This window comes from Pyrus communis, chromosome 6 (assembly GCF_963583255.1).
Source record: "Pyrus communis chromosome 6, drPyrComm1.1, whole genome shotgun sequence".
NCBI lineage: Eukaryota > Viridiplantae > Streptophyta > Magnoliopsida > Rosales > Rosaceae > Pyrus > Pyrus communis.
Genome location: NC_084808.1, coordinates 21,379,709 through 21,391,910, shown reverse-complemented (window position 1 = coordinate 21,391,910; position 12,202 = coordinate 21,379,709). Strand labels below are relative to the sequence as shown.

The 12,202-nt window shown below is 37.6% G+C and overlaps 1 protein-coding gene across 1 annotated transcript; it reads right to left on the bottom strand.

The window, feature by feature from the left end:
• Positions 1 to 5,112: 5,112 nt before the first annotated feature.
• On the bottom strand, positions 5,113 to 11,280 carry LOC137736226 (uncharacterized). Its single transcript, XM_068475538.1, has 8 exons — positions 11,061 to 11,280; positions 8,495 to 8,568; positions 7,224 to 7,263; positions 7,021 to 7,150; positions 6,712 to 6,881; positions 6,322 to 6,607; positions 6,057 to 6,223; positions 5,113 to 5,570 (listed from the first exon to the last, which is right to left on the bottom strand). The coding sequence occupies exons 1-8, from the start codon at positions 11,278 to 11,280 to the stop codon at positions 5,416 to 5,418; spliced, it is 1,242 nt and encodes a 413-aa protein (XP_068331639.1). The 3' UTR covers positions 5,113 to 5,415.
• Between the last annotated feature and the right edge of the window lie 922 nt (positions 11,281 to 12,202).

Genomic DNA, 12,202 nt, shown 5'->3' with positions numbered 1-12,202 from the left:
ACGGAAACGGTGAAAACCGACGTGGAAGCCAAGGATGGCCGAAATAATCGCCACTTCGCCGCAGTCGCTTCGATGGCTGGTCTGATGTTTGGGTTTTGTAGCCCAAACCTAGGTGAGTGGCGGCTCCAAATCGCCACGAACTGAGACCAAACGGAACAAAGGTTGGGTGGATTATGATTGTGAGTGGGAGACAAACCGAATGGTGGCGGCGGCGACGATTTTCGTTGTTGGATCTCGTCGGAAACGGTGCCTGAAAAGCTGCCCAGTAATCGAGTCGAGGGAGCAACCTATGTATGGCAGTCCCAATGAAGAACTGCCCCTGCCTTTGCTTCCTTATTTTTCCTTCGTTACAACTCCGATTCATGCACAATTTTGTCTACATGTTCGTGGATCAAGCTTTATTCGAATATACAAAGAGTGACCCCGAAAGGTATACAGATTTTTAATCACTAATTACAAAAAAAACCAAGATTTGTAACTCTAAAATTAATGAAAATTAATTTCAATTCCCCAAAAATAGGAAATACAAAAAATTTGGATAGTGAAATCCTGGGACTGGGGACGGGATTTCACACTTATCTTTAACTATGGAAGGCAGTCAAGGAGATATGGAAACCAAAACAATTCTGCTCGAGTCTTCCAACTCAAGAGGATATTGCTGCACTTCAACAGGAAAGTAATCCTTTCATTCAACACCTTGGTAGCCTGAAAAGCTTCTGGAATGAACTAGATGTATACAGACCACACACCACTAATGTTGTTGTTTTGCTTAAAAGGGAGGAAGAAGATAAGATCTTGCAGTTATTGGCTAGTCTAAACTCAGATTATGAAGATCTTCGCATTGACTTTTAAATGAATACTGAGCTTCTATCATTTGCAACTGTTTGGGCCATAATTCAAAGAGAAGGAGTACGCAGAAAGTTATCAACGTGGGAATCAAGGCGAGAAAACCTTTGGCTAATCTTGCCATCTCCTCCCTTAATCATCTAATCGCCTCGTCCATATCAGTGATTTGTAAGTAATCATTGTTAACTTGTTCTCAATCCGTACGGGCCGTTGAGGCGTTGTTCATTCACTCTGTATTATCATTTTCGTTGTATATTTGATTCAATGTGACTTCTGTAAAGTGTGTACTTTTAATAATGCAATATTTACCAATTCAGTATTGTCTCATTTTTCTTTCCTGTCCCAAATTATATTTCCAAACTTTTCCTCCGTACACTACCAGAGTTGTCGAATCGAGGTTGCACCAAAAAAAAGGGATTTTCTGCACTGCCTCAAAGTATGGGATGTTGCTCGTGCTTTAACTGTTTAGATCTTTGTTTAAAAATAAAGAAGAGCAGATTCACCGTTTTAGAAGGGTAAAGGCATGTAAATGCCTCCACTATTCACTTTAAATAATACTTGTTTCTGTGCAAATGGCGATTACTTTTTATTTTTGGGTTGCTTTATTGGCTTTATCCTTCAAGTGTCATGTTAGCCTTTGAAAGTGTAGACTTGAATCTACTCGGTCCCGGATAAGCTTTGAATCTGCTCGATATATATAGTAAATTGTAGTAAATATAATGGGTTGTGATGTGAGGAATGAAAAGGATGGTCGAGTATTCTTAGAATAATAAAAAATGGTGTGCTATCCAAGCACTTATTTTCTACTTTTCACGTAACCTTTGTTAATTTAGTCTATTGATTTTCTTTAATTTATTTTATCCCACGGCTGAATTAAGAGCAGTGTGTATGTAAAAAATGGTATGGATAGCACAACCCTAAAAGAAATTTTCTATTTTTAATAACTTTTTTCTATTTTTTTTTTAAATTTTTTAACCAATGGATTTATCCTGATTGTTAATTTCCCTCCTCATTTGAAATCAGATGCACTAGAACCTGTCACAAGGTACATCGATAATTTTTCAATTTTTTTTACGATTGGAAATTCAAGTCCAGATCATCAGGTCATTAGAATTGAACGACTCTCATAGTGCCAATTATAGAGCTTCTACAAAAGGGAACCGGATCCCCTCCGGACCCAATTAATCTAAGCCTGTTGAGCAAAGGATCCGGGCCATTGAAATTTGATCCAATGGCTACAAACAGGAGGCCTTCTAAAAGTCATAATAATTGTAACCGTTGGATCAATTTTCAACTGCTTGGATCCTTTGATCCTTAGGCTCAGTTTATTTGAGTCCGAAGGGGATCCGGTTCCTTGCAGAAGGGCCCAATGTTGCAGAAGCTGCCGGCCACACTACTCCATTCGTGTGTGTATTATACACGCCAAACATAAGAAAATAAAAAACGTTGCCTGTTAGGGAAAAACTTAGAGTACACAACTCTAATACAAGTGTTGGAGAGACAACACAAGTAAACAAATTACTTGTACTAACTCACAAAATATTACAACACAAACTCTCAAGGACACAATTGAGAAGCTATGACACTCACTCTTTCTAGAGACACACTCTAGATCACTCACACTCCTACAAGACTATTCTTGCTTCTCACTCGCACTTTGTTGCGTACTACTTCTTCTTGCTTGGTTTATTGTTACATAGCAACACACACACACACATATACCTATTTATAGGCATGTTTGCCGACTTCACTAGCACTTTCTAGTGCATGTTAATGCACACACTGCACCGACATATGGCTTTGCATAATAGCCACATATTGTACAAGCTGCTAGAACTTTCTAGCACATGATTATACACACACACCCACCGACTTAGGCATTGTTAGATCATTCTAGCTATTAATCATGCATTGGCACCGACATATGCTTGCTAGAATCTTCTAGAACAATTTCATGCATGTTTGAACTAGAATAATCTAGTTCCTTTATATCGACTGATCTTAATGGGCTGGTGTTGATCTTTAACACTTCCCCTTAACACCAGCTCATTCTTTTCTTCTCACTAAGTCGATGCTTTATCTTGAACACCCATTTGCATGATATGGGTTTCACATCTCTTGGTCTTGCCGATGGATCCCAAGTTTGACATTTCTTTAATGCATCGACCTCTTCTCCTAGCTTTACGCCACTCAGAGTTCTGTGATGCTTCTTTATGCATCTCATCTTCAACTGCTTCTTCTACTATGGCTGCGTTGGCGTATTTAGGATTTGACTTCGGTATTCCCGTTGACCTTCTTAGTTGTGATCATGGAGTTGGTACTTCTACTTCACTAGGTCCAACTTCTCCTAGTTGTTGATACACACTCGATTGCCAATGACTCTTAGCTACTTCTTGCTTGACGTCGTCAACATCAAGCAATTCCTCGAGCTCATTTGGACTGGATTAGACTTGGGCAGCTTGGTCTCCCATTTTCTCCTGCAACATATCTGCAATCTCTTTAGAGTCAGGCACTACCTCATTTTCTGAGCACCACCAAGAAGATGCTTCATCGTCCCATTCTTCCTCTATGGTCAGATATGCTACAGCGTCCCAATCATCTTCACTTTTCTTCTTTGAGTTGGTGACGTTACTTTCTACGGGCTTTTTGAACCAGCAATCCTTCGCCATGTGGCCCTTCTTTCCACAATTGTAACATTTTCCCTTAAACCTTTTATTGTTCTGGGATTGACCACGGTTGCCGTGATACTTCGGAGCTCCCCCTGGCTGAGAACTCCTTCCTCCTTGATGACCTTACACTACTTAAAGTTGCCTTTACTTTTGGTGTAGAGCGCTTCCTCCTCACCTCTTAACGAGACCCCTCCCATTTGCTTTGCCAAAGCTTCTTGATCGGTAAGCAAATTCTCAAACTCAATAAATGATGGTTGGGTCAGCCATCATTGTACAGCGGCAACGAAGCCTCGATATTCGGGTATCAATCCATGGATAATTATTCTTTTTATCCTGGATTCTACAATGTCAACACTAGGATCTAATTCAGAAATTTCATGGCAAGTAGACTTTACCTTGTGGAAATATTCGGCAATCATCATGTCTCGTTGGGCCACCGATAACAACTTGTCCTCGAGAAGCTGCAGTCTTGTATCGTTCCTTTTTGAAAAGAGTGTGGCGAAGGTGTCCCACGCTTCTTTTGGTGTCTTGGCCTTCCATATGTGCTCCAACATGTCATCTTCAACTGTGGTTTTTAAGGCAAACATGGCCTTACCTGCCTTGATCTTCCACTTCCTTAAAGTGAAGTTGGTGTCTTCTTCCGATTGCGTAACTTCATTACCGCCGACGATATCCCAAACATCTTGGCCTTGTAGGTAAGACTCCATACACGTCGCCATGTGTTGTAATTTTTGTTGTTCAACTTCTTGATTCCTCCAACAGCTTAAAGGTCTCCCATCGTGTCGGCAGAGCTTCGATAAGCCGAACAAGATTAACCAATAATCTTGTGAAGTACTAAACTTCTCATGATTCTCGAAAGCTTCACTAGAGACGGTCCCTGATCGTACCGCTCTGATACCAATTGTTGGGGAAAAACTTAGAGTACACAACTCTAACACAAGTGTTGGAGAGACAACACAAGTAAACAAATTACTTGTACTAACTCACAAAATATTACAACACAAACTCCCAAGGATACAATTTAGAAGCTATGACACTCACTCTTTCTAGAGACACACTCTAGATCACTCACACTCCTACAAGACTATTCTTGATTCTCACTCTCACTTGGTTGCGTACTACTTCTTCTTCTTGCTTGGTTTATTGTTACATAGCAACACACACACACACACATACCTACTTCTAGGCATGTTTGCCGACTTCACTAGCACTTTCTAGTGCATGTTCATGCACACACTGCACCGACATATGGCTTTGCATAATAGCCACATATTGTACAAGCTGCTAGAACTTTCTAGCACATGATTATACACACACACCCACCGACTTAGGCATTGCTAGATCATTCGAGCTATTAATCATGCATTGCCATTGACATATGCTTGCTAGAATCTTCTAGAACAATTTCATGCATGTTTGAACTAGAATAATCTAGTTCCTTTATACCGACTGATCTTAATGGGCTGGTGTTGATCCTTAACATTGTCGATGTCATATCAACCTTACCCGCTGGCGCAAGCGGCATTTGGGCAGGCTTTGCATGGTCCACCAGTTGCCCTCCATCTTTCGGTCCACTGTTGAAGGGCATTTTCCAAGCCCTTGCCCTTTGACAATGAGTGAAAGTACTCTAAACCAAGATTTAGCAGTAAAAAAGTCTCATGTATTCTATCCTCCCGTGCACAATAAAATTTTTGAAGTGAAAAAGGAACCGAAAATAAGAAAAGCATATGAAAAACAGAGAATGATGTATTTATTCACCATGAAGGTCGGAAGCAAAACTTTCATATACACGACTAACAAGTCTAGTGAATATGTTTTTAACTCCTTATTTGACATTATTTAGTATTTTAGACCCCAAAAGTTTTACACATCAGGCATTTGTCACTGTTTTACAATTCGGCTACAGTGCACTAGTAATTCCATGGACAGTGACCTCTGCCTCGACGAAGCAAGTATCCTTCAACACAAACCCCATGCTTGCCTGATTGAAAAATCCTAATGTAATGAATCTCCACCATCCCCACTCCGAATTTGAGGTACTGAACCAGTGATTTGCTACAAGCATCAAAAGTATTATCAGTACAAGTATTTTGGATTAAAAAGCACAAATAGGTTACGACCTTTTAAAAAACAATTGAACTAGGTGGCACTAAACAGATTAAATTGTCGTTTGTGCACGGCTTATCGTGCTTTTAATGTTACTGAAAATATTCAGTTGCTTTCTACTAGAAACAAGAGTCTCACCATCTCGCAACATTTCGCAACAACAACTAAAAAGTTGTGAACATTTTCAGTAGGTTGCAAGCAAAAATTCTCGATATCAATTTTCCATTGAACGAAAGTTCAACAATAAGCATCACCATCGTCGTATGCCATCCAGATCCAAACGCCACCAAGACACCGAGCACGGTGTCGTTCATGGGGTGAATTTCGTAAGGGGGCGGCAATAAAAACCACCCTTCAATTTTAAAGTTTGTAACATGTTCAAATCCTTATTTCCACGTATGATTATGTAGCAATAGGATCAGGCAAATCTTTTACCTTTACCAAACTGATGCCTGGCATGCACCTGGTCTAGAAGGCGTAGTGTAAACTCTGCATATATTTTACAGCTAGGAGGAAGAGATTTCGGTTCGGCTAATGCTATATAAAGAGCCAGATGGGTACCAACTCCATTGCCTTTTCCCTTGGGATAGAGCTGTATCTTCCTACAAAACAACCAACACATTTACAAAACTTTTACTTGACTCTGCGAGAGAAATTTCTTATACAGGAAGCAAAGTCTAACAAGTTTAGGGTTACATACCACTTCTGGTCTCCGGCAGTGAATACTTTTGAGTCGTAGGATTCGCCATCCAGCTTTGAGAAGTTGTCAATCCTCCAAATATTCTTGTACATAATAGGATCCTTTACCATCGATAGACACTCTCCTTTGCCTGTGCTGCTCTCTTTAGAAACAAAGACATCCACTCCGAAGACACAGGTGTCATCAACGAGGAATCCATTGGAAGCTTCAGAGAAAACTTTGTGGGAGAGAAAATGATCGAATCCCCAATCAGGTTTCATCCTATGAAAGCGCCTTTCCTTTTGTTCTAAGCAATGCACAGGGAAAATATATAAGAAAATGAGACGATGCTTTACAATTATGAGAACTCTAAGCTTGTTTATATTTTGAATTGAATGAAAGAAATAGTACCTTGAAAAACAAAGTAGTTGCCGTTGTTCTGATCGAGCAAAAAGAACCTGAAAATAGCACACACTTCCGAAGAAATCTGGGAAGCATTTGATCCTAACATTACCAAGTAGAGAGAGATGTGTTCTTTCACATTCCTGTTCTTGTTTCCATTTGGATAAAAAACCAGTTTCCTGCAGCAAAACAACAAATTATAGTATTGCAAATTAAGCAGCTCGAAAATAAGAAGAAAATACTAGCAATTATTGCAAAGCTTACGAAAAAAGAAATAGTCAGAATTTTGTTCTTAGAAATTGAGAGAAAAGATTGTACCATTTGTATCCTCTGGCTTCAAAGTCCCCAGATTCGTATTTCTCCAGTGATTTTTCGGTGAGCAATGAAACCGACTGGATTTTTACCGTGTAATGAGTTGGTGGTGCATCCGAAATTGTTCTCAAAATCCCTGAAAAAAATGTGTACATTAGTTACTGCTTTCAACTCCAACACACTCAAGCAAAACAGATAGAGCATCTTACCATCTTGGTCATCGAAGTTAAGACTAGTCATGTCGATAAACTTAATTTTCCGATGATTCGATTACAAAGAATTCAACCGGTTTTCAGTTGCAGAATAAATTATGTTTTCCCGCTTTTATGAAGGAAAAATTAAAGGTGTTATTCCTAACTTGAAACCTTTTTGAAGATTAAACTGTTATGCTTTGCTTCAAACTTCATAAAATTAAAGGTGTTATTCCTAACTCGAAACCTTTTGAAGATTGAATTGTTATGCTTTGCTTCAAACGGGTTGCTTTTGTTTCATTGAAAAGGTGTCCATCACCTGCTTGTGGATACTTCCAAACACATATTCTGCAATTTTAATTCTTACTAAAACGAACAATGTTTACGGTTTAGCATTGTCAAACAAGTTAAGATTAGATGAGCCAAACAAATGTTTTAGCTAAACACAAGATGCTACTTGAAATTTACTGGTCAAGATTTGTCAAATTTCTCACACGACAGATTTTTGAAGAAAAAAGGTCTTATCAAAATGCACTTCAATAACAAGTCATTTCATGGGAAACGATTGCAGCTCTAGGGTTCTATAGAACGCCACTTTTAGATACAAACCATATCATGGACTCAGAACTTCATTCGTATTCATAAGTCAATTAACATCATTTTAACAATATCCGAAACCTAATACAAGCTGACTATAGTGCTTCCGTAATTCCTTGGATAGTGACCTCTGCCTCCATTAGTCCTATCAAAATGCACTTCAACCACAGGTCAGTGGTAAACGATTGCAGCTCTAGGGTTCTATAGAAAGCCACTTTTTAGTACAAACCATATCGTGGACGTAGAACTTCATTCATATTCATAAGTCAATTAACATCATTTTAACAATCACAACAAAAAATATGGGCACTGCACACAATAAATTATTTGTGCCCTTTGAGGCCAAAGGGCACCAACATATGTGCCCATAGACCAATGGCAACAGTGCAGCAACTATTATATTATGTGTGCCCTCTATAGGCGTTGCATTTGACCATTGGGCACAATATGGTCTTTGTTGCTCAAAAAGCTCAGCACGAATAAGGGTTCTCTTTTCTGACATCTGTGTTAGATGACTTTTCTATTAGCACAAGTTTGCTATTATGCCCAATAGTATAAATATATAAAAATAAATAAATTCAAATAGTAATACCATCAATAAGAAATTATTCATACAGATAATGAAAATAATTCCTAATACATTTTTTCTTCCATGAAAAACTCTTAACTAACTCTAAGAATCTAACAAATACCATTACTCTCGAGTTCCTCGCATGCCAGACAACCCTCAACCACCGCAAACAACCTTTAGCCCATGCTTCAGCCTCTGAAAATGAACATGAGTAAGAAATCTATCGAGCAATAAAAGCAGTGATGCTGATGCATTGCTACTTTTTTTCAAACACTATGTAGCAAAGTGTCGATAGAAACGCCAACCAAAATACATAATATTTTTCAATCATTGCCTAAATACACACACCATAGACTTTAATGATTTCTTATGTAAGAGAGTAGCTAAATAGCAAGTTGTTACACTAGTCCTAATTACAGTAGTAGAAAGATATACTCTTCGCAGCATAATGCAAAACCAGCCAAATTGAGGAAAAAGGCAAAGAATAAGTAAAAACAAATAACCAGGCAAGCACAAGCTAATAAATAAGTTTCTTGAAATCTAACCTGCTTATAATCAAGTAGTTTTAGTTTTGATGATCTGTTTCGTGCTTCCACTCGGTAGGGAACTATACAACAATATGAAGATCATTATAATTTATCAATTTATTAGTTTATAAGTCTGGAAGAGAGGAAAGGTAACTTATCAATTCTAATACCAAAAAAAAACATGTAGTTACTCTCCAATGATTTGAATAAGTACATAATATCACCTAAACAAAAGGAATTACCAACGGGAAATAATAATGCACTTAGTGTAGCATATACAGAAAGAATAAACTTTTATAATCCAATACAACAGAGGAGAAAACATATGCCCTAAAAAGAATAAAATTTATCAGAAGGTGAAAACCTAACCTGTTCGGGATGGAAAAATCTGAATCTCAGCGTAGTCCCAAGGTGCATTGGCATCAATTTCCCCTCCATTTTCAATGCACTTAAAACTGAACCCAAGCAGAGTAGCCTGTATGTGCTTATATAATAACTCCACCGTCCAAAACAACCAACAATGGAAGCAGAAGATTAATAGGGGAAACTACAAGTACTCATAAAAAATACATTTACAAGTGTTCAAGATAAAAAAACAAATAAAATTTCTGAGATTTCCATAAAGCAGTTCACATAACCAACAAAAGGGGAAACTAACCACATATTTCCAGTGATGTTCAAGGACCAAAAAACTTTCAAACATTAAAAACTTAAAAATGCATTACTAGGTTGTTCAGTCCCATAAGACTTTGCACAAGGTTACATGGCTAAGTCGGATCTCGAATTATTTTTTTCAATCAACAAACAGCTCAAAAACTTATAATCTCCATCATAAAAGAATCATCTTTAGAGTACTTCTCATACATAAATAAAAGACATTAAAAATCAAAATAAAACCTACCCAAATATAGTTTGGAGATCTCATTTTACTACTGGGGAGGCTGATTCGTTCTTTAGTCTCGTTGAGCCTCCTGGCACACCTTTGGTTCCTCATGAAATTGGGATCCTGAAAATATATAAAACTAAAACAAAATAAACAATAACTCAAATTCGAAAATATATAAACTCAAATACCAAAATGAACCACAAATTCATACATGGTGCGGTTTGAAAAAACCCAGATCTGGTGAACTTAAAATCTCTTCTAACCAATTACTCTATACACTTTTACCCACTTAAATTCTAGTGAAAACGTTCGAAATTTTCCTATATAAACTCACCATCTTCAAATAATTCACATAAAAAACACAGAAATCAAGTCCAGCACTTAGAAATCAAAAGAGGGCTTCGATTAGGGTTAGGGTCTCTCGGGTTCTTACCCAAATCCAACAATTTAAACCACTTTCTTACAACCCAGCTCGAATTCAATCTCCCAAACACAACCATGAACCAAATCTTCAACATGCAAGTTAAAATCGAATTAGGATCTTGAATCTCAAGAATTTTCACATCTAAAAGTTAAAATTGAAGAAATCCACTTACGTAGATAGGAAGCTGACCATGAGAGGATCACTTTTCTCTATTGGGTCGAGATCCAGTTTTGGCCGAAACTTGGCCGGAGAGTCTTGGTTCGCTTATTTTAAGGAATGTATTTAATTGAGAATTTGAGAAATTTTAATAGATTTATAAATTCATGGATTTTTATAGAATTTAATTGATTTGTAGATATTCTATATAAAATTTTGATTTAATTACTTCGAAATCTTATAGGGAGAGGTGAGATTTGTGGATGCTTAAAATACACTACAAAATCTCTCTAATTCCCTCTAATTCGTCAACTTTCTCAAATTCTTTAAAATCAATTTCTAATTGAATACACCTGAAATGTTATAAACTTTTTTAAAATCCTAATTGAATACATTCAGATTTCTAAGGATTTTAATAAACTATCTTAAAATTCTAATTGAATGCACATTGAATTTCAGAAAATCACTTAAAATCCTAATTAAATACCGCTAGATTCATTAAAAGAATTAAAATCTCTCAAAACCCCAATTGAATACACCCCCTAAAGAAGAACAGAGAGTGAATAAAGAGAGAATCTGGTTTTACAAAACAAAAGGGTGGGTTCTGAACGAAAAATAAAAAATAAGGAAAATGAGTGTGATAAATATGTGGGTGGGGTTAAGGGGAGAGAGAGTAAGTGGAGTGTGGGTTTACTGGAGACTGGAGACTGGAGACTGGAGAAATGGGTGTCAGTGAATGGGCTAAGGGGAGAGAGAGTGTCAGTATTCAAGTATCCTTCACTATGCAAGTATCCTTCACCACAAACTCCTTGTGTGCGATTGAAAGTGTCCAGTTTAAGGAACGTAGACCAAACCCTATCCACTATAGATGCACTGAACCAGTTACCATCTACACAGAAGAAATAAACCCTCATGTTATACGGCATTATATACAACTATATATCTGTGTACCACGTCGATCTTTTACCTTCTTTAAACTCATGCCTGGCATACCTTTTTTCTTTTCCCAAAATTTTGTGTGTAACTAATGATTTGAACACCAAATTACATCAGTAAGAAAACAACAATGTTGTAGGACATGACCATTAGGGCTTACCATTTGTATTTTCCAGCTTTTAATTCTCCCGACTCATATCTATCCACTGAATGTTTGGTTAGTAACGAAAACGACTCAATTTTTAGAGTCTAATGAGTTGGAAGTGAATGTGAAAACAATCTCAAAACCCCTGAAACCAAATAGAGGAAACACAAGAAGGCATAGTGATGCAAGCATACATTAGCGTTGTTGATGCACAAAATTGGGTCAATCTTGGACCAACGTAAATCCAATTGTAAATCACACAAACGCACAAGAACACAAAGATATATCGTGACTCACCTCAAGTTGGGCTACGTCCATATTGGTGTCGATCCGGTTTCACTATGTAAATTGAGGGTTACAATATGGAGGCTAGGGTTTGCTCTCTTTGCTATATCCTCTAAAGTGAGGTGAAGGATCCCTTTTATAGAATAAGGGTTCCCTTCACCTCCTACATGCTTCATGGGCTAGGTCGTGTGGCCCAAATACTAGAGCCCAATATATAGTACAACAAGCTTCTATAGATAGTGTGCTCAAATCTGAATGCATCCTGGATCCCATAAACAATAAGTAGAGAGACGAAGTAACTAATTATGTTATCTATGTACTCCCCTCTCCGCATAAAGGCAACAGGAATTCTTATCATTTTGATTACATAGGGAGAAGAAGACGTTTCACACAAAGGAATTCTTATCATTTTGCACATAGGGAGAAAATGACGCCTCACGCGTGAGTGGCGTTTTTTTTTAAAGATTTGT

Excerpts from the sequence above, each read along its gene's own strand:
- LOC137736226 (XM_068475538.1), bottom strand. The coding sequence starts at position 11,280 with ATGAGGGTTTATTTCTTCTGTGTAGATGGTAACTGGTTCAGTGCATCT. Across the intron at positions 8,569-11,060 it reads TCTCCAGTCTCCAGTCTCCA|AGGCTGAAGCATGGGCTAAA; the intron begins GTAAACCCACAC and ends GTTCATTTTCAG. Across the intron at positions 7,151-7,223 it reads TAACTTCGATGACCAAGATG|GGATTTTGAGAACAATTTCG; the intron begins GTAAGATGCTCT and ends CATTTTTTTCAG.